General features: G+C 38.2%; 2 protein-coding genes across 5 annotated transcripts in view; both read right to left on the reverse strand.

Annotated features, from left to right (window-relative positions):
* trim62.1 (tripartite motif containing 62, tandem duplicate 1) overlaps positions 1–9799 on the reverse strand; it is a 59680-nt gene extending 49881 nt beyond the window's left edge. Inside the window, exons 1-2 of the mRNA XM_057845412.1 lie at positions 9698–9799; positions 7065–7574 (exon numbers count right to left, since the gene is read on the reverse strand). Coding sequence (XP_057701395.1) covers positions 7065–7472 — 408 coding nt within the window. The 5' untranslated portion in view covers positions 7473–7574; positions 9698–9799. The remainder of the gene's footprint in view (positions 1–7064; positions 7575–9697) is intronic.
* A 26-nt stretch (positions 9800–9825) lies between these two features.
* On the reverse strand, positions 9826–25543 carry tnfrsf1b (tumor necrosis factor receptor superfamily, member 1B). 4 transcript variants are annotated; one of them, XM_057845416.1, is made up of 11 exons: positions 24925–25543; positions 24772–24853; positions 24633–24674; positions 23950–24055; positions 18067–18192; positions 17815–17973; positions 15895–15988; positions 15661–15839; positions 15506–15598; positions 11589–11647; positions 9826–11522 (listed from the first exon to the last, which is right to left on the reverse strand). In XM_057845416.1, the coding sequence occupies exons 3-11, from the start codon at positions 24657–24659 to the stop codon at positions 11127–11129; spliced, it is 1239 nt and encodes a 412-aa protein (XP_057701399.1). In that variant the 5' UTR covers positions 24660–24674; positions 24772–24853; positions 24925–25543; the 3' UTR covers positions 9826–11126. The 4 variants fall into 4 exon arrangements, with proteins under 4 accessions (XP_057701399.1, XP_057701397.1, XP_057701398.1 ...); XM_057845414.1 differs by having other exon boundaries at positions 24633–24853; XM_057845415.1 differs by having other exon boundaries at positions 24772–25543.
* Positions 25544–26040: the final 497 nt, after the last annotated feature.

The raw sequence follows: 26040 nt of genomic DNA on the forward strand, positions 1-26040 counted from the left end.
TTGCAAAACAGCTCGAGCTCAGTGAGGTTGGATGGAGAGTGTTTGTGAACAGCAGTCTTCAGCTCTTTCCACAGATTCTCGATTGGATTCAGGTCTGGACTTTGACTTGGCCATTCTAACACCTGGATACGTTTATTTTTGAACCATTCCATTGTAGATTTGGCTTTATGTTTTGGATCATTGTCCTGTTGGAAAATAAATCTCCGTCCCAGCCTCAGGTCTTGTGCAGATACCAACAGGTTTTCTTCCAGAATGTTCCTGTATTTGGCCGCATCCATCTTCCCGTCAATTTTAACCATCTTCCCTGTCCCTGCTGAAGAAAAGCAGGACCAAACCATGATGCTGCCACCACCATGTTTGACAGTGGGGATGGTGTGTTCAGGGTGATGAGCTGTGTTGCTTTTACGCCAAACATGTCGTTTTGCATTGTGGCCAAAAAGTTCAATTTTGGTTTCATCTGACCAGAGCACCTTCTTCCACATGTTTGGTGTGTCTCCCAGGTGGCTTGTGGCAAACTTTAAACGAGACTTTTTATGGATATCTTTGAGAAATGGCTTTCTTCTTGCCACTCTTCCATAAAGGCCAGATTTGTGCAGTGTACGACTGATTGTTGTCCTATGGACAGACTCTCCCACCTCAGCTGTAGATCTCTGCAGTTCATCCAGAGTGATCATGGGCCTCTTGGCTGCATCTCTGATCAGTTTTCTCCTTGTTTGAGAAGAAAGTTTGGAAGGACGGCCGGGTCTTGGTAGATTTGCAGTGGTCTGATGCTCCTTCCATTTCAATATGATGGCTTGCACAGTGCTCCTTGAGATGTTTAAAGCTTGGGAAATCTTTTTGTATCCAAATCCGGCTCTAAACGTCTCCACAACAGTATCTCGGACATGCCTGGTGTGTTCCTTAGTTTTCATAATGCTCTCTGCACTTTTAATAGAACCCTGAGACTATCACAGAGCAGGTGCATTTATACGGAGACTTGATTACACACAGATGGATTCTATTTATCATCATCGGTCATTTAGGACAACATTGGATCATTCAGAGATCCTCACTGAACTTCTGGAGTGAGTTTGCTGCACTGAAAGTAAAGGGGGCCGAATAATATTGCACGCCCCACTTTTCAGTTTTTTATTTGTTAAAAAAGTTTAAATTATCCAATAAATGTTGTTCCACTTCACGATTGTGTCCCACTTGTTGTTGATTCTTGACAAAAAAATTAAATTTCATATCTTTATGTTTGAAGCCTGAAATGTGGCGAAAGGTTGCAAGATTCAAGGGGGCCGAATACTTTTGCAAGGCACCGTATAGTCTGGGGAGGAACCATGTGAAAAGTTGTTACTGTAAGTGGTTTTGCCGAATTCCAGTTCCTGAAAATGGTTTGTTCATGTGCTCACACCAATTTAATGAAATATACTTGATTTTCCCAGCAATGTCTTACAAGTCTTTCCTTCGTCACAACCTGCCTTGCGCTTGGTTTGGCTCAGTCTCCACACCTAACAGTCTTGTTTGTGTAGTCAGGAGAACAACAATACCAAGTCCTTTAGACAGCCATGTAAAACAAGCAAAATCCTCAGCATGTACTACTAAAGTCTAAATTGAGATAGAAGTAATATAGAGGCTACCTTATTACAGAATATTTAATTTTGTACAAATCTGTCAGATCCTAATTGTGTTTATTTCTGTCCAGTGTGTATAGACTGTTCAAAAACAGAATTGAATACCCCCTCAGGGGAGCTAACAAAGGGTCACGGTTGTTCCTCTTTCTCTTATTAATGAGGCTTTTGAACGGGTAACCTGAGTAAAAACAAGACCTTGTGCTGAATTTGGACCGTCCTATGCGCACTCTACTCTTTTGTCTTCAAACACTGATTGCAAAAGAAGACAAACAATGACATAGCAACACTGCAAACTGTGTCCTAACCTGTCTCAAATCCATGTTGCACGCAAGGTAGAATGATTGCTCATGATGTCTGCATTGTGTAAGCGTCTGCTACATGTGTGGAAAGACATTTGTAGCACTGATTATCAAACAAACCACAGTGAGTCAGTGGAGCAACAGCTTTTTGAGAGTGCAGTTCAATGATATGTTGATTGCCTAAGTACCCTTCACCCTATGGATTCTATACTGCTACATCTATGAAAGAAAATGTTAGCAAATGAAGTAATTGGCTGCGATTGATATGTAGTCTATTTGAACTGTGAGTCAAAAGGTCGTGTGATCTAAAACCAAAGCCAGAACATTAGACTATGGCAGCGTGCTAGGACTATTTCAGCAAATAAAAATACTACCAGTGCTTTACAGCCTCAACATGTTCTTCTGGCACTTGAGCATTGATTGCACCTGTGGGCGATGTTCTTAAGTATACTTCTATCCTACATACTGTTCCTATTCACTCGTTGGCAAGGCAACAATAGAGTACCTTACACAAGTTGACCGCGGCGTGATGTCAAAAATGAATTGTACACAAACAGATCCTGTTTTTCCTTGTAGGACATTTCTAAAACTGCAGGAGACTGCTTTGTTTCCAGTAGTCATACTTCCTTTCAGCTTGGAAAATCTGGGAAGCCTCCAAGGCTCTGGTCAGAATACAAAAACGGCAGATTGTTGAAGAGCTTCAGAGCCACGGGACAAGCTGGTGGAATCCAAGGGAAGAGAAAAATCTTGTGTCCAATTAGTTTTCTCATGCTTCCAGCGAGCCATCACTGGGAGCCAGCAGATTCATTCGATAGAACATCCTGAGCCATTTTATCGTCTTACTTGGAAAATAAACATGTGCTGCATCATCTGTCTATTAGGTTTCAGTCGAAAGAATCATCTTTACATGAGAATGGTGTGTGGGCTGTGTTGTGTGAAAAGGTCAGTGCACTGACTCACCAAACAACTATTAAAAAAAAAAAAAAAAAGTTAGGAATATGTTTTTATGTTGTTTGTACATCAGCTTATATGCATGTGTGTATAATAAGGGTGTAAGAACAGTTTTCATTGAAATGTCTGAAACGTTTCAGCTACAAAATGCTAAAATTGCTTTGTATTCTTAAAGATCAGCTTAGGTAGGTACAACTCATTTTTTTCACGTGCCACATTTTTATGGTTTCCCCTCTTAAAGCCATCATGATCACAAACTGAATTTTAAAAAATTCATTGGCTGCCATTGACGACACTAGACGTTCAATGCATTATAACTTCATAGCTAGCAGAGATCATTCAATGCCATCCTCCCAGTAAAATTGGATTGTCCGTCTGTTGCAGTCAATAGCAGTGAAACATGGTCACTCAATAGCAGTCATCTCAGTTGAAATGGAATTGATGTTTATCAGTGTCAATGGCAGTGAATGAGTTAACTATTCAGTTTGTTTATGTATTTATTTATTTATGGGCATAGGTAACACAAAAAAAAAAGTTTTCAAAAAATGTCAACAATAGGCTCCAGCACCTCCGCGACCCTCGTGAGGAATAAGCGGCATGGAAAATGAATGTATGAATGAATGAAAATGTCAACAATTTGCAAATTTGTCATTTTAGAATCATGAATTGTAATGTAGCCCATTACAGTTATTTTTGGAGTATTGGACAGTATCGCTTTTGGCCACAATATTATCCAATTCAGTATTCACGTGTGTTTTTGGCATCATCGTGCTTTTCGGCTGCTGTGAATCGAATCAGTCGGCAAAAAAGTCAGTTGTTTGAGATTACGTCTCTTTAGAAACTAATGAAAGTAGCAGAGCATCGTGTAATATTTGTAAACGGAGCTTTTCTTGAGGAAGTACCAGCAAGGCTCACTTTAATACAAAAATATGATTTGTCATTCACTGATTGAATTATTTTTTGCATGATTTTTACTGGTTCAAAAATATGGGCCAGCATCGGCAGAACATATCTTGAAAAAATCAGAACAGAGGTAAAAAAAAAAAAAAAAAATTTTTTTTAATTGCATCGAGACATCCCTAATTGTATGTACATGTTTGGCCTTCGTGGGTCTAGCAAAATCATGTAACTGGCCGAATCTGGACGCCAGGCCTGGGAAATGTAACCAATTGTGTTAAATGTGTACTTAAAGTGCCTATGACGGCAAAAAGCATGTTTATTTCATATTCCACGCTGTATTTTATGCTGCTGAATGAAATGGACTGCTTGGATGTGTGTGGAAGCGATCGATATATTTATTCAATTTTTTTTAATACCTCGCCATGAAAATGAGTGACTTCTGGCCAGAGTCTGGATTGAAGAAGAAGGCGAATGTGACGTCAGCGATCTAATCATCTTCAGAAGGACTGTGGATTCAGCTTAGTTTGCGGACTAATTCACTTATTTTTCGCATCACACCAGCCCAATGTGCTGCAGGCTTTTGTTGCTGCACCAGGGAGAGGCGTGTTAGCCTTTTTGGGTTTCAAAAAGATCCTGTTCACCGCTGAGAATGGGCAAAACAAGTCTGACAACTGTGGGACCATTTGACGGACAAGGAAGTAAGCTACATGTTTTATATTATGTGAAATACTGGGATCATGGCACACGTTTTAATTAGGAGGTGGCTTGCATTTTGTGGATGATAATGCTCCCTGTCCACCGAAAAGTCGGCCGACAACCGGCAGCTTGTCGCACACCATGGTCACCGGCCGATGAGCGTTCTTGCTCGGGCAGCCATGCGCTCTCGTCTGTGGTGCTCAATTGTGTTAAGACTTCCACCCGTCTTGGCCCTCTTTGTGTGCCCGCCGAGAGAGCACTATCCTAGGCTTGGGCTCGGGCAGCCACGCGTTCCGACGTGGGCCGGTTTGTCCACCATGAATGCGCCATTTTCGGCGTTCAACGACAAGCCGAAACTTGCTCCCCGACGGGGGCTGGCCAATCGGTGAAGGTTATCACTCCCGCAGCCGTGTGTGACATGAGTCGCGGTAGTAGTGTGTGATTTTTCATTTTCGAAAGGCGAGGAAGAGATTTGGAAGAGCCGATCGGTTCGGGTTAGCACGTAACATAGCTCTTACACTCGTTTGTTTACACTCTTTCCTTGTCTCAGAGTCCCCACAAGGAAATGACAAGAGCCGACTGACTCCGGTGGCATAAAATACCGTTCGCGAGGTTTAAGAAGTCAGCAGTTTTGACCATTATGCAGTAATTTAGCCCTGTTGTACTGAATAAATGCATTTTTAATATTTCATATTCCCTTTAGCACAAGACTGTTATTTGTCATGACCATACAATTTATTTAGCAATTGGGGAAAAAATACTTAGATAAAAAGAATAACCTGTAAAAATGCATTTTCGTCGTTCTGAATCTTCCTCCTTCATTGGGCTGGATTCTAAATCAGCTGAAACGGTTACTCTGCCGACGTCATTACCCAGATGGCGGCGCCATAGCGCTATGATGACAGGAGCAGCTAAACGGCAGATTGAATAACTCATTTCTCGTTATGTGCGCTTTGCCAGATTGTTGTATATAGTCAAATCGTCACAAAATATGATATTAATTCACATAATAATTAGGGCTGTCAAACGATTAAAATTTTTAATCGAGTTAATTACAGCTTAAAAATGAATTAATCGTAATTAATCGCTATTCAAACCATCTATAAAATATGCCATATTTTTCTGTAAATTATTGTTGGAATGAAAAGACACAAGACGGATATATACATTCAACATATGGTACATAAGTACTGTATTTGTTTATTATAACAACAAATCAACAAGATGGCATTAACATTATTAATATTCTCTTAAAGCGATCCATGGATAGAAAAACTTGTAGTTCTTAAAAGATAAATGTTAGTACAAGTTATAGAAATTTTATATTAAAACCCCTCTTAATGTTTTCATTTTATTAAAATTTGTAAAATTCTCAGTCAAAAAATAAACTAGTAGCTCGCCATTGTTGATGTCATTACACCATGCTCACTCCCCAAACCCATGAAATCATTTGGACCCAAGCGCTAGCAGAGGCCGCCAAACAACAAAAAACAAGTGACAAGTAACAAGCGGACATTACACTGCTGTCATTTTAATCTGAGCGGGGCATGTGCGTTAATTGCGTCAAATATTTTAACGTGATTAATTTAAAAAATTAATTACCGCCCCTTAACGCAATAATTTTGACAGCCCTAATAATAATGGTATTTAAGATTTTTCTAATGGGGTCACAGGCACTTTAATGTTATATTGAATTGATTGAAGGCCCTACCTTGAATTAAGTTGAATTGTGGCAGACTTTGTAAAATTGGCAAATGGGTGAACCTTTGAAGGTGCAATATGGAGTTTGTCACTTTTTTTTTTTTTTTACTCGCAACTGCCATCTACGGCCTAAAGCATAACTGCAGCCTCTGTGTTAAGCTCGTGCATGGTGCGCATGCTTGTATGAGTTGTACTACAGTTGAGGCTGCGCTGTAAGACGGTCTCTTTTTATTGTGTGCAGAATTCATGGTAAACTGCAGACAGTTACCGGCTCGCATGTGTAATGTTTTTAGCAAGCAAGGCTAGGTGAAACAGCGCTGCTCCCACAGGGACGCGCGTGGAGGCGCAAAGGTGTGTGTTCGGCCAGAAACCTCTCTATTTAAGAAAAGAAAAACAGCTTTTGGGGGCAGTTTCAAGTTAAAATGTCCGGCTGTGTACTCAGCAGGGCAGTGGTGGAACATGCATGAAGTGAAAAAGTATTTTACATTAAAATACACATAAATTTCATTTAGTACTTTTAACTACAGTAGTTGTCGATCTAATGGGTTACACCTCTACAAATAGTCTGCCATTGAAGGCGACGGATGTCCAATCTATTTGAACTGGGAGAAGCTGTCAGCAATCACTCTCCCAGCAGTTTGTTTTAAAGTTAGTTCAGAAACATTAAAAACATGATACTAAGTGAACCATAATTACACATATGAGGTTTTAACCTTAATAGATGAACAGTACTACTTATTACTTTTTGTACTGCTTATTACATTTCAATTATTTGTACAAGGCATGTTAAATAAATGTCATTTGCACGGCGAGCGACGCAGTATGAGGTTGCGTTAAGAAAATGTCAGCCTCCCGAGGGAATAGGTAACAGTGTAGGTGTGTGTGCGTATGTGAGACGGACCTGAATTTCTTCGTACGCCTCGTCAATGGTGGTGACCTGGTGCTGTTCGTGGAGCGCCGGTTCGTCGCAGAAGAAGCACACCAGGCTCTTGTCAGTGAGGCAGAAGAGCTTGACCTTCTCGTGGTCCTTGCAGGGGTACGAGCTGCGTTGGGCGTTAAGAATGGCGTCGAGCGGAAAGGCCGAGTAGCGCTCCACGATGTTAGACAGCTTGAGGCTGGGCGACAGCAGCGGGTCGGCGAAGCTGCGTCGGCACTCGGGGCAGTCGCGGGCGCCGTGCGGCTCCTGCCGGCTCCAGTGCTCAGTGATGCACTTGCGGCAGAAGTAGTGCTCGCACCCAAAACTGACTGGATCTTGGTAGATGCTGAGGCAGATGGAACACAGGAGCTCGTCCTTCAGACAGCAAGCCATTTGCGAAGAAAAGGGGAACGGTGCACTTTAATCCTCAGTTCGGCACTTCACTGCCATGGAGGAGTAACAATTTGGAATCCTTATTGGGGTTTTTTCAAATTTCTGTTAACAAACAAGAAATAAATCGTTAACCACAGCACAGTTTAATCTAGAGTTGTCCGATAATGACTTTTTAACCGATAACCCAATATTGTCCTACTCCAAAAATCTGCTACCGATATCAAACAGATACCGATATATGCACTCTTGGACTTAACCTATTCATTACTGTATATTCCAATCATTTATCGTTCAATATATTTTTGCACCATGAATGCAAATGGTATGCTCACATAATAAATCCCAAGCAATTTAGTTTGGAAACACCTAATGTTCAATAAGCATAACTGCTGTGCTAAGCTGTGACCAGCCCTTGTACATTCACTTTGAAACATACAAATCAGCCCAAAACAGATAATTGATAACCGATATCGATATTATCCGATATAATTTTGAAAGGCTTTTTTCGGTGATATTGTCGGCTAACTCTAGTTTAATCACTTACTTTCAGTAAGAGTGAAATGTCATGAAAGCTGTCATTAGGTTATTTCCTGCAACATTCGATACAGCTCTGTTGGAAAACTACACCATAATTTAGTTGAAATTCCACAAAGAAGAGGAACATGATACAATAATAAAGGGACAACACTGGAGGACTTATTGTGTTTCCTTTTTCTTGCCATGCGGCTCTTCATTGTGCCGATTAGCGAGTGGGAATTCCCCATCAACTGGCCTGTCAACAAACCCAAACTAATTGTGGACTATATAATGACAAACAAACATTAGGGTTTTGACTAGAATAATAATTTTAAAAAAACAAATAAGCAAAATTCAGGTAAATTAAAAGTTGCAAGCTTTGTTTTTATTATAAATAACATTAAGATATGAGATGTTTACTTAACCCTTTATAGATTGCCCACTGAACTAATTGGCTGCCATTGACGGGGCAAAATGGATTGGACGTCTCGCCCCATCAATGGCAGCCAATGAGTTAACTACTACGAAATTTGAAGAAAAATAATAATAATATTAAATTTTGAGTGTTATTAGGGGCCATAACCACAGTGTTATGAGCATTTTATTGCTCTACAATTTAATCGATGCACAAAAAAATATATGTGAACGATATTAATAAATACAAATACTGTAGTCAGTTGCCCTATGAAGGAATTTAAAAAAATAAAAGTTTGGCAATAAATAACGACCTTGAATATAGTCGCAGAAAATAAATTTTAGGCAATTCTCAATTCAAGTCTATATAGCCATTTAAGAACATATTTGGGCAAAAAAGTAAAGTACTCATGAAATAAATCAAATTAAATTGACAATACAGGCAGAAACGCAATCTGTGTTTAGGAATTAAAATGAAGCGGGAGCTTGCTGACTTAAGCGCAGCATGGTATTCAATATTTACAGATCAGCAACTCCTTTTTTAGGAGTTCCGCAAGGTTCACTTTTAGAGCCGTTCCTTTTCTCTTTGTGTGTGCTGTCCTGAGAGTTCATCTTTAAAAATAATAATAATAATAATAATTAAAAACATACACAAAAAGGTTTCCTTCAAATGCTATACGGATGACAGATTTATGTGCCATATAAAAGAAAATAACGTCTTCCTTACAAGTGTTAAAATTACACCACAAGTATCCACATGGCAAACACCTGCAGTGACACAGTTTCTCCCTGTCGGGGTCACTTATGCTACATTCTTAACTCATTGGCAGCCACTGACAATGATAGGCGTGTATCTTTTCAGCCTTCCTATGTGTATTTAAAATTATCCCTAGTAGACTTCCAATCCATTTGAATTTGGAGGCAGCCCTTACCATTCAAATGGGTTGGACGTCAAGCGCCGTCAATGGCAGCCAATGAGTTAAAAGTAGTATTTTCGGGAAGTTGATCGGCTTCACAAAAATCACAAAACGTTAAACACGCAGAAGGAAACGCAGATTTATATTCATCGTTCATTTATTACCTTTTTTTCCTGGCGTGACTGCCAGTGAAGCTGATCTATCAACACAAGCGAGCACGGACACCAGCAACAGCGGCGAGTGCCCCTTTAAATATTCCTTTAACTAGCAACACGTGAAGCCGGATATTTCAAAATGTCGCATCCGGGAATGAATACTGTATGAATTCTACAGTGAATAGGAAAAATCTTTTTAAAAGAGTGTGAATGTTTGGCTTACCAATGGATGTGAGGCGACATCGGCAGCTCCTCAGAGGTAAGTCTCGACCAGGAAGGAGAGCAACATACAGCGGCAACAGGCGAGACCAACTGGCCACAAAAACGAGGGGTGCTAGTTTGGTGGTGTATTTATTTGCCCTCACTAACTCGTCACTTAATAATCAAAACACATGACAGTACAATTGAAATGATTTTAAAATTCTGTAAAAGTAAAATTGCCACGGCTGTGTCCTCGCAAAACATTCAAATTAAAAGGAGCACTTCCCAACCATACCGAATAATTGAACATTCTCGATATCCTCCAGGTTTGCTGGTTTTAACTCATAAAAAAATAAACGTTGCGATTAGCCAACTATAATTTACTCCGTTTGAGCAAGATTTTAACTTTTCAGACGGTTGACTTGTGACGTAAAATGTGTCATTCAATGTTATTTCAGGGGGGATTTTTCAATTAAAAGGGTTGCCTTTTCCGCTTTTCTCCAGCATGTGGCAGCATTATCAAATATATCTTGTTACACCAAATCAATACAAAATAATTCTATGCGGTATATATATCACAATATTTCCAGCAAGAAACAATTATAAAAGTTCTTATTTTCTTGGAATGAAAACAAATATAAGAATAAATTAAAGTACCATCGCTCACAACCAAAAGACTGAAGTGTGTTAACCCATTCACTGCCATTGACGGCAATAGACGTCCAATCCATTTTGACTGGGTCCCGATCAAATTTAACTGGACGTCCATCGCAAAAGGCACTAAAAGATGACCAATCATCATTGCCAGTCCTCCCAATTTAAATGAAGTGGATGTTTATTATTGTCAATGACAGCCATTGAGGGAATATCTGCACGTTACCGTAGTATTATGTACAATTTCAATGAACGATAACTACCATTAATAACCCTCATGTAAAGTTAAAACGTTTCCTTTGTAAATCGTAAATTTCTCGTCTTCCGACAATGTTTAAACACAAAAAAGTGAAACCGCTTATAAAGGTTATCCTTTCTTTTAACACTGTGTTGAAATGTAAGAAAAGTATTTATGATATTAATGTATTGCTCATAAAATTATATATAACTGTTAAACGCAAACATCCATTGAAGATTAAAATGCAAATATATTAAACTTAAATTTACAAATGAAGTACAGTTGGACTGTACTTAGGTGATTCTTTTCTTTTTTTAGTACTACAAGAGTGGGTCCGTGGACAACTTTTTTAAGTCACTGCTCCAGCAGGAAGCCATTGTGAAAAACAGAAAATACTTGCTAGTCTCCTTCACACCATTTGGCTTGTTGTAACTTTATATATTTAAAAAAAATAAAAATAGACAAGTATGGACGGGCGCCAATCACTTTCACGCTACTGTAAATCCCTTTGTTGACTCCATATAACAAATATCAAATGGAAAACTGCAAAATGTTTACATTAGGCCTGCTTATCAGAGTCATGTAATTCCAAACTCTCCTGGTCAGGCAACTCTTTTCCAGCTTCCTGTTTTGGAATACTGATAGACTCTTGCTCCTCTCTAAAGCTCAGTTCCAAGTCTTGCAGTGGTGAGTGTGAGCCTCCATCTCCTATGTTGAACGTGATGTTGACGCTGATGTGCGGAACACATGAATGGATGTCGGTACCCGAAGGCAAAGGCTGCTGTTGGGGAAGGGCTAAGGTGGACGGCGGTGTTTCGAAGGAGTTCTGGCTGCTGCGGAAAGAGCGAGTGTCGCCGCCGCCGAGGCCAGAATCGCAGCTGCCCTCTGTACTCTTCAGCAGGCGGCATTCCTCACCCGGTGAGACGTCGGTGAGGGAAGTCCGTAGAGTCTTCAACTGCAGCGGATGGAGAATATTTCATTATAAACAACAAACCACAAGTTGTTGATGAAGATGACTCACTTCATTGCCGCTCTCAAGACTTCCACTCAAAGTGTCTTTAGGATGCAAGTTGGCAGCGCCTGTAAAAGATAGCACAACAAGTGTAAAAGTAAAGATGGATAAGAGTTTCAACTAGGGGTGTGACAAAATATCGAAATGGTGATATATTTTGATACTTTGTATCCCAAAAGGTTATCGATATGCTCCTCCCAAGAATCGAGATAACGTTTTAAAAAGGTGTCAATGTCGAAAAAAAAATAATAAAGAACCAACCAGTTGCTACCAAAATCTTCCACCATATTAGTGTCTCAGCTAACTCTAAGGCTGCATTTACGGCGCACGACGCCCAATCCATTTAGACTGGATTTCCTGTTGAGTTTGAGTTGCTGCCTATTCATTTGGGTCATTCCCAGGTCAATTCCTGTTCTGTAACTCAAAATAAACAGCAAGTGACCCATAAAATACCCCAAAATCAACAGGAAGTAACTGAACATCAACAGGGACCTTAAATGGCCCAAAATTACCTCATTGCCTGGCATTGGCTGCCACTGACGGCCGTACACGTCCAATCCATTTGAAGTGGGAGGGTGGCAGCCAATAGACGTCTACTAGTGATAAACTCATTCCAATTCACAGCAGAAGCTTGTTTTTCTGTTTATTAGTTTGTAGAATATTCTAGAATGATTTCCTGACCAATGTATCAATAATCGTTGTATCGCCATATCGTCAGATCATCATTATCGTGAGCTTTGTATCGCGTATCGTATCGTGAGGTAACAAGAAGTTCCGACTCCTAGTTTCAACAATATGTACACTACAACTACCAAGGGTGGATCAGTTGATACAAATCGATTTTGTATCCGGAGAAGGGTCATCTGACCTGAACCAGCATATCTTTTGTAAGTATTGAGGTCCTCATTAGTCATTCCCATTCACACTCGCAAAATCACAGGGTTGGATTGCTACAATTAGCATCTTGAGTGTTTGCAGGGCAGGGCTGCCTTTGCTTTGTCGGACAGTGGACCGCTCAGGCAGGGAATCGGGCGGACAACCTTTTTACATATTCCAAAAGCTGCACAAGGGACGGCGAAATAAAAAGCAAAATAAAACATTTTTTATGTGGTGATGTATGACACTTGGCCCTTTTCTCGGGGCTAGGTGTTGGAGGTTGTTGCTGAAGCAATTTTTCCTTCTGCGCCTTATATGCGCCCACATGAGAATAAGCCAATTCCTTTGCAACACCCACCAAGAAGTCCACCTGTCTCTCTTGCCTTCTGGTTCATGCCTGATACAACACATATGCATTCAATGCTGCCATGTCAATCATATTGTACAACACGGCGACTGGCTATCTCCGTGTTCCTCCGTGTTTGACCAAGCCAAGGGAGCCCTGGATTTATAAATATTCTAGATGCTAATTGCAACTATCCAGAGTGAACCCCCCCCCTTCCCCCTTCACACCTGCTGGATTGCTTGTTTGAGTGGTCTATTGCTTCAGAATGCCAAGTAGTCAGTTTGGTATCGGGGTCATTTGAAGCCTTTCTGGTCTTTCTTTATAGCCAAACCCCCCCCCCCCCCCGGGAATTCCAGTTAAGCACTGAAGTGCATGTGGTAAAATGCTTAACTCTTTAGTATGCTGGCTAAAGAATAAATGCTACAATGTGATACAACCAGCTGTTCAACCAGTTATTTTTTAGTAATCGGTTTTCATTATTGCATGATTTAAGTTCTGTTGAAAGTGTTTCTCAAACCTTTGATGCCCTTTGTCCCCAATTTGTTACTTCTGTTTGCTTTCAGAATACATTGTGAATTCCTGCCTTTTATTAAAGCATGATTTCTATTTTTTGAACATCATTTTCCCATATTTTTATGTCCATATGTATTCTCACCCAGGTAATACACTAGGCGCATCTGCGGCACGTCAATGCACCGCTGATGCTTGCCCCCAATTTCCATAGGTTGCGTTTTACGAGCAGAGTGTCTGTGGGGCGGCTCGATTGGTTTACGGGAGGACATTGCGCGAGAGTAGCGGGTATTTAAAGACAGAGGTAGGTAGTTGCGTGGGTAGTTGGGTAGTCGCAACAATAATCACATGACTCCAATACACCAATCTGACGCAAGCTTGCCATTCAGTGATCACGCGAGCCTGTTCAATCACGTGGCGTCTTTAAAGCACCGTAAAAAATAAAGTATTTGACATAGTGCGCTGCCCTCAACATGAACCGAAAGCATGGATTTAAACCTCTCTCCCAGTTTTTATTGGGAACCTATTGACCACGGAAAACCAGATTCTTTTAATTTCATAATAGAAACTATGAAGGAAGTATTCACTATCCAAACTAGGAACTGTTTTCTCCACTAGAAGGCTCTCAGGCTCTTTGGATGAATAATGCTTCATTTCTGTCATTTTTTTTCCTCTCGTGGAATTCAATGATTTTTTTCTTCTTTTTTTGGGTATTTCTGTAATGGATTATTGTACAGTATCATGAAAACAACAGTTCATATAAATGAGTTTGTGCTGAGAGAAAAATACCAAAAAAAAAAATAATAATAATAAGTTACACACAATGTTACTCATTACTTGAGTATTCTTTTCACTAGATACTTTTTTACTTGTACTTGAGTACATTTTTCGGATGACTTTTACTTGAGTAATATTATTTTGAAGTAACGCTACTCTTACTTGAGTCAATTGTTTGGCTACTCTACCCACCTCTGTTGAACGATAACAATACAACAAGCATTTGCCTTTTAGACCGCATGTTGGTCAGCTTCTAAGAGAAAGTAGAAAATAGTAGTCCTGTGCTAAAGAGAAAAGCAATTGCAATGACAATGATTTTAACATGAATTTTACAAATGGAATGCCTCAATGAATCATTTTTGTCTGATGAAAGGTGTTAAAAAGCTTTATTGATTAATTTTGTTGTTGTTTAAAGTGCCAGACAGAAATTGATAAAATTGCAAATTATTTTGAAAATGGTCCAGATCCACCGTATTTTTACACAACTGACTTCTGGTCTGTCCGATTTTACCCACATCAATTGATGCAGGAGGGTTACGTTTCGTGACAAATAATAAAACTCTGCCGTTCGTTTCGGGTCTAACGCATTGAACCGCTTCTGGGACGCGTTCTGAAACGCAGCCACTCTGCAACTGGTGTGCACTCGCTGCTTGACTTTAGCCGCGACGGCAATGCTGATGCGCGTGGTGTATTACAGCCTTTACAATGCATGTCCAGCGCTTGTTCACTAAATGTAAAATAAAAAATCAGTCATAAAGGGGTTCTTTTTTTATTAACTCCTGTTGTTATTTTTTAAATATTTGCGTTTTTATTGTAAATATTTAGTATTTTTCTTTTCTTTTTTTTCTTTTTTTTTTTTTGAATTTATTATGAAGTAGTGATTATACTGTACTTATATTGGTTTTGCATGTATTTTTCCCCCTATTTATTTGGTATTGTCCATTGTTTTCAAGTTCTTAAAATGTCGTTCTGAATATATTTTTTTTTAAATTTCAGTTTTTTTTCTTCTTTTTTTTTTTTTTTTAACAAATGTTTTTCAAAAATATATCTTCAGATATTTTCCATGATTTAATTTAGGCTGCCAATGGTAATTTCTCAAACATATTCAATAACTAACTACTAATATTAATGGACAAACTGAACATTTATCATTGCTAAATGCACAAAAAAAAAAAAAAAAAAAAAAAAAAAAAAAATTCAAATTTTGAATACCGGTACTTTCATAGTAATTGTTATTTGAAGTTAGTGTTGTGCTAATTGCTCATAGTCATAAAGCAATTTGACAGAGTAGAATACAATTTTTGTGCATGTAAAATATGTTGAAGCTAGAAATTTTCTTCCACAAGGTGGAAACCCCGTTTTTGTCAAAAATGGTACTTTATGGAGGGGGAAAAAAATTCAAGTAAAAAGCACAAACCTTTGCTCCGTGAGGTCTTATAAAGGACCAGTAGAATAACGGCGACGATGATGAAAAACATGACTGTTCCGACAATACTGGCGACTGCTGCAACTGAGATAAACACAAACACACTAAGTCCCATCATCACAGGTCAGTGCTCACTGGTCTCTTACCCTTGTCATCATCAGCCCCTGGACTTTTTGTCAACCAAGATGGCGAGCCCCCCAAAACAGCTGGTCCAAGCAAAGGATTCTCAGTGCCCGTGACCATGCTCGTTGGGGTCATAGTTGCCCCTTTGCAAAGTGTATCCATCGTTGAAGTGCCTTCTCTTAACACGGGCCTCTCATGACAGCTGCACACCAAAAAGTCTGATAAGCTGGGAACACTTGTTGGCATACTTGACTCACTTTGTATGAGGTCGACATGGTTCTGTTGCAGACGACGTGTTGGAGAACGTCCCGTTTAGGCATTGTTTGCACTTGACGTTTGAGTGGGCTGTGCCTGGAAAATAACACGACACCTTCAAATTGGCTCACATCCATGTTAACTCACAGGCTGCCATTGATAGCACTAGACGTCCAATCCATTTCGACTGGGAGAGCGAATGAACATTCCGGTCAAGATGGATTCAGCGTCTCGTGGCATCAATTGCAGCCAATGAGTGCTCTATAAACAAAATAAACAGTTTGTCCTAAAACTTTTTTTTTTTTTCATGGTTTTCCAATTTTTGTGGATTTTTCGCAGTTTTTATACTTTTTCCATTTGCAGTTCTTGTGGTTTTTGTGGGTTTTTTCCTCCGAAAGTTTTTCTTCCTTTTGTTGCGGATTTTCACATTTTTCTTTTTTTTCGATTTTCAAGATTTTTTTGTGGTTTTCTCAGGGGGGTGGCTTAGCATTCATTTTTAAAGATCCACGGATAGAAAGGCTTATAGTTCTTAAAAGATAAATGTCATTACGAGTTAAAATAATATGATATTGAGACCCCTCTTGATGTTCTCATTTTTATACCACTTGTAGAATTAGTTTAACTAGAAGGTCACCATTGTTGTTGACGTCGCAGGGCGGTGACGTCACATGGTTACACTGCCGGGCTTCAAGAGTATGACTCTAGCGACATAAAGATGTCATTTGTTCAACCCTTTCAATTTGAACCCGAAAGGAACATTAATGAGAATGACAGCACTGTCGATATTTCACAAAAAGAGCAGCAAAAGCAAAATGAACAGGAAAGAATGGATGAGACGAGACGAGAGTAGGAGGGGTTGTTGTGCCAAAATGTGCTACACCAGCGAAACGTCCTACAAGAGAATTTGACACTCAAAGTACCACTGTGCGCTTTCAACTTGTTTTGTTTAGAAGCATACAGACAAAACATACTAAAGATGCCTTAAGAAAATACTTAAACGTAGTAATATTAAATAAGTGTGGTTTAAATATGCTACATGACTAATGTGGTCAACAGATGAATAATCTGCTTTAAAGTTACAAGAAAACACAATGCTTAAAAGTATGAGAGGGAAACCCATGCAAAAAGTATTCTAAGGCAATGAAAAAGTAATAAAAAACTCAATAAAAACACAAATACTAAGTAACTGCCACTTTTAACAGATGTGTGCATGTGTTGGACGTCTCGCCGCATAGGAGGAATTACTGTAGAGTAACCCAGTAGTGTTCATCTCGTGACCGTGACAATTTACGTAATCACCCCGAGCGTCAATTGCGCACATATAACATGCCGCCCTCCGTAGGTCTAAATGTGTACTTTTTTGTAACTTTTGAGCACTTTGATTTCTTTTGATTTTATGTGAATATGATATAAATTAAATGCAGGATGAGATACATTTTGAAATTTGAAACGTTTTTGCTATTGGAGATGAATTAGTTTTTTTTGCTGCAATTGTAAACGTATGGGGCGAAATCAAAAGAAAACTTGTATCGTATTAATTTTTTTAATGCTTCGAAGTTGGGATGGTTAGAATCGGTCAAAGTGCCTGGGCTGTGCAGCGAGCAGAAAAAGTGGACGGGAAAAAATATTATATGATGGGAGCATTGCTTTGCAAAGCATCTCCACAATGCTCTGGAGTCATTTGGGGTCAAAGCAGTTTATGAACTTTTTCTTTCATTTTTTTGTCAAGCAACCCATTGAAAACGCTTATTGGCCATCTATCAAAAAGTTCAGTGTGTTAAAAAAAAAAAAAAAAAAAAAAAACTCAATGCATTTCCCATGGAGGCCTTTTCTCTATTAACAGTAGGTGTTCACTATTCTCCCTAATAGTCTCTTTCTTTAACCCTGTTTTAATACATACAAAATGTTAAGAATCTTGCCACCTGGCACAGAGACTCCAAAACCAGCTTTGCAGCTCTTGTGCTGTAGACAGGCAGTGCAGTGTTGCTCGTCAGACTCCATGATGCAGTACATGCCAGGTTGGCACGAACACTTGGACATGGCGATAGGGGAGCACGCTTGGGCGAACTGCAGGCCTTTATCTGGTCGTCCAGACAAAATTGCTTTAATTTTTTTTTTTTTTTTAAACAAATTAGTAAACAGCTCAAATTTGGAAAGGAGTTTTAGCTACTAACTAGGTTTGCATTTGGCGCAAGGGAAGCAGTTTGGTGCGTAGTTCCAACTCTCCATGTACTGGTCGGGTTCACACCGCTCACAAACGGTCTCTGATGTTTGGTCGCACTCATGTGACAATCGCCATCCTTTGGGAGAAAAGAACAAAATTCACCATGTTAGTATGTTTATGTTCATTTCATTTGCTGAATTGTTATCAGATGCCAACGTTTTTTTTTTTTTTTCCAATTAATTTATAAAAACTGCTGATAAAGATGTTTTACTATATTTGTATTGTTAGTGATGTTCAAAATGGACACTGCATAAGTTATTATGAACCACAATGACTTGCCCAGCCATATGCAGAAGAAAATACAATGGTCAAAAGTGTAACATAATTTATAATATTAAAATATATACATTTTTATCTACATAGGACTATTGTCATATAATTTTGTAGTCTTTTTTGTCTAACAGCAATATAGTATTTATATGCTAAAATATAGATTGACAAATGAATGTATTTTATATTTAAAATTGAAAACCAGAAGTATTTAAAGAACAATTAGAACATAATTTTTTTCAACTTCATTTTCTGAACAAGTGCCCAACCATACCCAAATTAAAGGGCAAACAGCGGAATTATTTTCCCCATTTATTACTGATAAATTACAACAGCAACATTTGTACTAGTTAACTAAGTTAAAAGAAAAACCTATATTATTGTCTTTCTACACATGATCTTGCAAGTTTAATAACTAGTGATGCACGATAATATATTTTTCAACCGATATCGATAACCGATAATTTCCTGCCCCTTCAACCCGATAACCGATAATGTCACGCCGATAATTCTATTCAAATATGTGTGTAAAATTTTAAAGTATACAAAGAGCAAATGTTACTGTGCAAAAATGTAATTTAGTCCTATTTTTTTCCACATCAAATGTGAACAAGTAGTAAATTCCAACAACTAAACAATGGCAATGATGTGTAATGGTAAGCTTTTGGCAACAATTACTTAGAGAGTAAACACCCAAGTTGCACAAAAATGCCTTTAAAAGTAAGCCATTCCTAACATATATCACATTACTACACTGCAAAAACACCTCCTTAAAACTAGCAGAAGTGGACAAAACTGTTGATTGCGCACATTTGGAGGCTAAATCGAGTATATAATTATCGGATTGCATTATCGGTTGAATTTCGTTTTATCTGGATTATCTGTATGACGTCATAATTGCCATTATCGGCCGATAATTATCGGTGACCGATATTATCGTGCATCTCTATTAATAACTGAATTTGGATGTTTTCCAACCTCTGAACACTGACAAAAGTATTAAATTACCCTATTGATGGGATGATAAGGAGCACATTTAACATTATTATTGTTTTATCAATATATTTTTGTTTTAATGTTTGTTATTTATGTTCTACTTGAATGACTGAGTTTAAACGACAAATTACTATTACTAAAATACTGACTCAAAATACTTTATACAGTGATCCCTCACCATTTCACGCTTTTGCGCCTTCAGTCCATCGCGTATTTTTTTCAATTAAGAAAATATATATATATATGGCGGAAAAGTTGAAGTTCTGCTCTGAGACCCCCAATTTGGCCAAATTTCAAAATTGTCCGATTTGCATGTGTGATTGATTTCGAAACATGCATCACATTATGGATATACAAGAATACAAACAAAACATAAGATACATCATTGGAAAGCTTAAAATTTCAATTTTCTAGAGGAATTTTGGGCATTTTGAAAAAAAAAATTTTTTTTTTAAACAGCAAAACCCTAATTCAGGCATGAAAATGGGTCAGGGGTTAAAAAGGTGAGAAGGGTGTGGAGAAAATATGTTCCAATACACTGTACACCCCAACAAAATATTGAGCTCTGTCGACCCACACTGTGTTTCAGCAGGGCCATGCAGAGACCGGTGGAGGGGCGGGTGCTCGTAGATCAAAAGGGGCACATGAACAAGTATTTAATACACCTTAAAACAACATAACTTCAATTTTAACCAGCTTTAGATAATAATTGGCTGCGACTGTGACATACTTTAATTTGGAGGGGGCAACAGTGAATAGAAATCAAAACTGTCATTAACACTTTCTGGCTGTGACTGTCAGTCTGCCTCTTTTCTTCCTTCAACCTCTGCATCAAAACTTCCTTCCTCAACTTGTTCATCTGAGAACAAACCACATCAGATGGTCACTGAGCCACCAAGAGCACAGTTTTCTTAAAACTATTATTTCATTATTATCCATACTTAACAACTCTAGCACCTAATGATTAATAAAGCAATGACATAAAAATCTTATAGAAAAATAACATTGTAATTGTGTTTATAATTGTATTTAATACCCGACTATCCTTGCAAACTTGTTCTTACCAGGTCTGCTATTCACCCAGCTGATGAGGTATCCACTGCCTTTAGCAGCCTCATCTAACTCCTTTTTTTATCCCTCAATCTCCCTTCCCTACGACGCATGTCTATGTAATGAAATATAAATATTTAAAAAAACAAAAAAACAGACTCCCCGGTGGCTTTTAGTTTTAAGCTTTCTTAATTTCTTTCTCTCTCAATAACGATGGAGGTAGATTTGTGTTTTTATTATTCAATCAAAAAACAAAGTTACTTCTATCAAAAACAAAGTTGCTTCAATCAAAATACAGTACATACTTTTAATCCCCAGAAAGTCACTTCAATAAAAAAATTGTTTTTGATTGCAAAAATAAATTTGAGACAAAAAAAGCATTTGAAAACTTTTTCTTGATTGAAACAAATTTTTCCATTGCAGTAATGTTGTTTTGCGTTTGGGCCACATTTTGGCTAGGACATTTGTGTCTTTATTATTCAATCAAATAAGTTGCTTCAAACAAAAAAATATATATAAAAAGAAAAACTTTGCACATGTCGTGCACATGTGCAAAGTACATGCATGTGCAAACATGCACAAAATCACCGTTTACCAAAGCCTGAGAGGGTTTGAGTAGACTCACTATGAAGCATTTAATAAAGCCAAGCATTTTCTTACTACTTTATTCTTGTTTAAAAATAATTCGGTGGGGCAGTAACATGTTTAAAACTTATCATAATTCTTACATTTTGAAGTGCTTGAAAACCATTTATAAATGATACTTTGGTGAAAAAAGTGAAAAAAAGAAAAAAATGTCTTATATACATATCTTTTCTCCAATGTAAAATCTGAATAAATGCATTAAACACGCACAAAAAAATGGGGTGTGGGGTGTGGGGGGGGGGGCCTACTTTGCGGTTTTCACTTATTGCGGCGGTTTCCGGTCCCCATTAACCGCAAAAAACGAGGGATCCCTGTATTTCTGAAAAGCTTTAAGAAGCAGGACTCATTCCCACCACTCGTCGGGCCGGTGTTGTGCAGACACCGGCCGTCAGCTCAAATCCAAGCCGAAAATAACGCGTCTCCGGCGGACGACGGGAGCGATGTGAGGCGCCCCCTCCATCCGAGAGCATGCCGCTTAATTTGACTCAACAGTTGTTTCTTCGTTTATATTACCGCTAAATACACAAGCTTGACGCCAATTTAACGGGAGCTATTTTTTTTCATGGGAGATTTGGCTAGCTCTGGCAGTGTTCAACGCAAGCTGCAACGAATGGCAGTAACTTTTTTATATCGCAAAATGTGAAAACGATTGAAACCATTACTCACCAAATTCAATCTGCTGGCAAATACAGGCAAGTGTGTATGCTGCGCTCTGGTCTGCCCCGGTGTGGATAAGGCCTGCTTTTTGTTTTCGCAGCTTTGCAATGCAACCAAAGGCTCTCCGAGCACTCCATTTACAGTAAGGAGTGCGCGCGTTTGGAATAATGGAACGCAGCTTGGGCCGATGATTGGTTCTCGTCAGCGAAGCATCTAGAAGGATTTGCTGACTGTGTTCTTAAGTGCTCAGTTTACGTACTAAGTTAATCACATGATGATAATAATAATAATAATTAAATAAAACCTCCCGACCCCCCCCCCCCCCCCCAAAAAGAATTTCTCCTCGGATCTACGCAATTCACGTAGGTCGCCCTTTTTGACTTCAAAACGGCGAATTTCGCCGAAAGGTGAGAGATTTTCATGCCTGCTAATTGGAGGCGAGAGCATAATCAAAGAAGCCACGATTTTAACGAGATGTTATAGCGTACTTACCTTTTTTCGAGCCAAAAACTCCATGTAGCATGTATCACCGATTGTCAAGACACAGCTGTGAATGGCCACACCCGGATTTTGGGGGGATTTTATGGGTGAAACATGGTAATATAACAAGGGTCGCGATGCAGAAATCGCAGACATCGAGGAGTGGTCGAGATTTTCTTTTTCATGCATTTACCCTTTTAAACGATTTTTTGCAATTTTTCTTTGTTTGCATAAATTATTTATCATCTAAAATATTGGGGAAAATGCAACAGTAACAAAAAAAAAATACAGTTAAGCGATAGTTATAAGGTATATATCTGTGACCTTTTTACAGACACCATTTTTTTCATTTTGACGTAATTTGTTTAAGTCTTAAAAATATGCGAGTGAATAATATTTTAAAGTCATTTTTTTTTTTTTTTTTAAACTAAATATTAGACATGGATTAATGATTCAAAGCTGAAAATGACAGAAATTTCGAATAGTAAAATTACAGAGCTTCTTTTTATGGTTGGGTTGAAAAAAAAAAAAAGCGGTTGCGCGACGTCTGTAAACGGGGGTTTCCAGGGTAAAACCGACAAATTAAAAATAGTTCAGGGGCTTAATGCGCCATGAATCTGCTATGGCAGCATATAGACATATTGTTCTACCAAACACAACAGTTGTTTTGGCTTAAAATACAGCAGTCTATTTTAAAGGGGGGTGCAAGGGCAGAAACTGCTTTTTCAGTCTTGTCTGTGTTTTCCTCCATATACAGTGTATATATATATACACACACACACACACACACACACACACACACACACACACACACACACACACATTATTTCATTTAAATATGTTAGAATATATGCAAATATACATGTACAAATCATTGTTTTATTTCTATATACAGTATCTGTTTCATATCATAATCATATTTTCAGTACTTAAAAAACTATTTATTAAAATACACAAGTTTTTTGTTGTTGTTGTTGTTTTGGGTTTTTTGCTTATATGTATCTCTTTCCAAAACTGTTAAATCTAAATACATTAAACACACCCAAAAAGAAAATTTTTATATATTTTTTATTTTATGTAAATATGCACCGCCTCTACGTCGCGCATTATTCATTTTCAAACGAGGGATCACTGTACTATTTAAAATATGACTATTTCACTAATACTACTTTACTACGAAGTTGGTTTCTTACTATTAAACTAGCTATGTAAGTATATTTGTAAACTATATTATTAGTCGTTTGACAGATATAATGCTCCAACAAAATAGGTTCAAAGTCATCAAGCACAAACCAGAATTAATACAAAAGGCGCACTGGATTATAAAGTAAACTGTCGATTTTGAGGAAAAATAAAGGACTTTAAGTGTGCCTTAAAGTCAGAAAAATACAGTATAAGGTACTGTACTACTAAAGCTGTTGTCCCCAAAAAATTAATCCAAAATAATAATAATATATTTTATTTCAAAGTGCCTTTCACAACACTCAAGGACACTTTAAAACCAAATATACAAGACATTAAGAAAAAAAGTAAATAAAAAAGATGAAAAGTCGGCGTAGATTTAAAGAGCAGGAAATAAATCATAACACAAAACTACAGAGGATCAGGATACACAGATATGTTTTGAGTCTGGATTTGGAAAAAAAAACATTACTGGAGTAAAATGACACTATTTCGAATCATATTTCCTTATATCGCTTGTGTGTTTGTTACCAAGAAACTTTCCAAAACCTACCTGGGGGACACTTTTTGCAACACAAGCCCAAAGCCTCCAACAAGTATTCTTGATTCGTGTTATTACACTTAGTATTTGAATCCACATGGTAGGGCAGTGACGACACCTGCACGACAACAATTCTTTATCAATTAGGGGGAACATCATAACTAATAAATTGCTATTTTGAGGTGTAGAATCCTCTAATGTAAAGCAAATGTCCACTAATGGAGGAAGTGCTTGAAACAGTAGCACAGCATGTTACAAAAGCTACAGGAAGACACAAAGGCGGCCTTTGTTCTTCACCTGAAGATGCATAGCGAGCGTTTTATCTCTACCATCTCTTGGGGCCTTGAAAAATGCTTGCGACCACAACAAAATACTGAGAAAAATTTAGATGACAAGCTGGTGACGCGTAAATATGCTGACAGCGAGAGCATAATTATCGTGTGAAAGGAAATGGAGGCGGCAACAGAGAAGTTCTCAGTTTAGGAGTGAAGGAAAAAAAAGCTGAATGCTAAATTAACAAAGGCTTCATTTTTGAAAGATATGCAAGAATATTTCTAACTTTGTAAGAAATGTATGTGTATATAAATCAATAGATTTTTGTAACCCCCCCCCCCCAAAAAAAAAAAACTTTAAAAAAAACAAACAAACAAAAACCTTGTATTCTACAATGCTACAAACTTTCAAAATGGACACACCTTGATAATGTAAACGTCCAGCAGCATCACCAGCAGTGCGTCCTTCATCGTGTCCCGTCCCAACATTCGACAAGCATAAAAACGTAGTCAGTTTTCTTGAAGTAGTTGTTTGGAGGAAGGAAATAAGACTGCCACTCACACGCACCACCTCACGTGTGCGGGTCCTCCCCTTGAGAGTTGAGCTCAGGGGGAAACTGACACATCATTCTCGATTGGAATCACTACAAGACGAAAAAGCAGGTTATTGCTCAATTATGTTTTTTCATACAGCATGTGAAAGGCCTCAACGTACCTGGACGCACTCTCTAAAAAGTCCATGAATTTTGATAGTTGGTGTTACAAGCTGGGGACAATTTCGTGTACTCAGTGATTATTTTAAAGTAAAACAGCTACAGAACTAACAGTTGTTGATTTGTCATTTTGTGCTAACAATTCAAATGCGATGCAACTAAAAAAACTGCACTTTTGTGTAACTAAAGCCTTGTGACAAAGACTTCCTTCATTTTGACAACATGAAAGAAAAAAGTCAGTTTCGGACTTGACTCACTATTGTGAAATATACACAGAATGCATAAAAATAGTTGTACCCTCACCGAGAATGTTGGTTGGATGTTTCGCACATTGACCGTCTTTTTAAGGGGGCTTACTAATCCCACCAGTCAGGCTGAACCTGGAATTAAATTTTGTTGCCCTTGTTGTAATGACAAATAAAGCTGATCTGATCTTGTTACTATGTATTTAATTCAAAGTATCTCCATCTTTATCCATTTCAAACCGCATTATTGTGTTATGTGATGTGCGACCTGTACAATGCAATTAAATGATCAGTGAATATATTTAACATGTATTTACATACAAAAAACAAGCACGATAAAAAAAAAAAAATGGGAGGAAAATACTTCAGTCTCTCATTTTTTAGTTGAAGGGTGTTTCTTTTTTCTTTTGGGCGTGAAGTGCTGGAAGTGGTGTCGAGCTATTGGAGTGACAATTGTCACTTGGGCTGGTTGATAGCTTCTTGACACTTGTTCCTGAAAAAATGTAAATACATAACAACAGCTATGAGAAGTAGATCATCAGGCATCAAGTCAAAAGTACATTCATACAAATACCGTATTGTTAAAATTTTCAATTGATTCACTCGCACCTGATGGACCCATTGAATTACAGTGGTACTTCTATTTACGAATGTCTCTACATACAGAATTTTCAGGTTAAGACATGCCTCAACGAGAAAATATTGCCTCTTGTTAAGAAAGAAATTTCAGGATACGAAAGGCAAAAATAAGCCGCTTTCACAAATATATCCCAGTAAATTCCTGTGTAAAGTGACACGGGATTTACTCGCGTCATTTCTTTCACCAATGTAGAGATATACCAGGAATGACGCAGGTTGGACACTTTCACAGAT

Source organism: Corythoichthys intestinalis, chromosome 9 (assembly GCF_030265065.1).
Source record: "Corythoichthys intestinalis isolate RoL2023-P3 chromosome 9, ASM3026506v1, whole genome shotgun sequence".
In the NCBI taxonomy this organism is placed as follows: Eukaryota; Metazoa; Chordata; class Actinopteri; order Syngnathiformes; family Syngnathidae; genus Corythoichthys; species Corythoichthys intestinalis.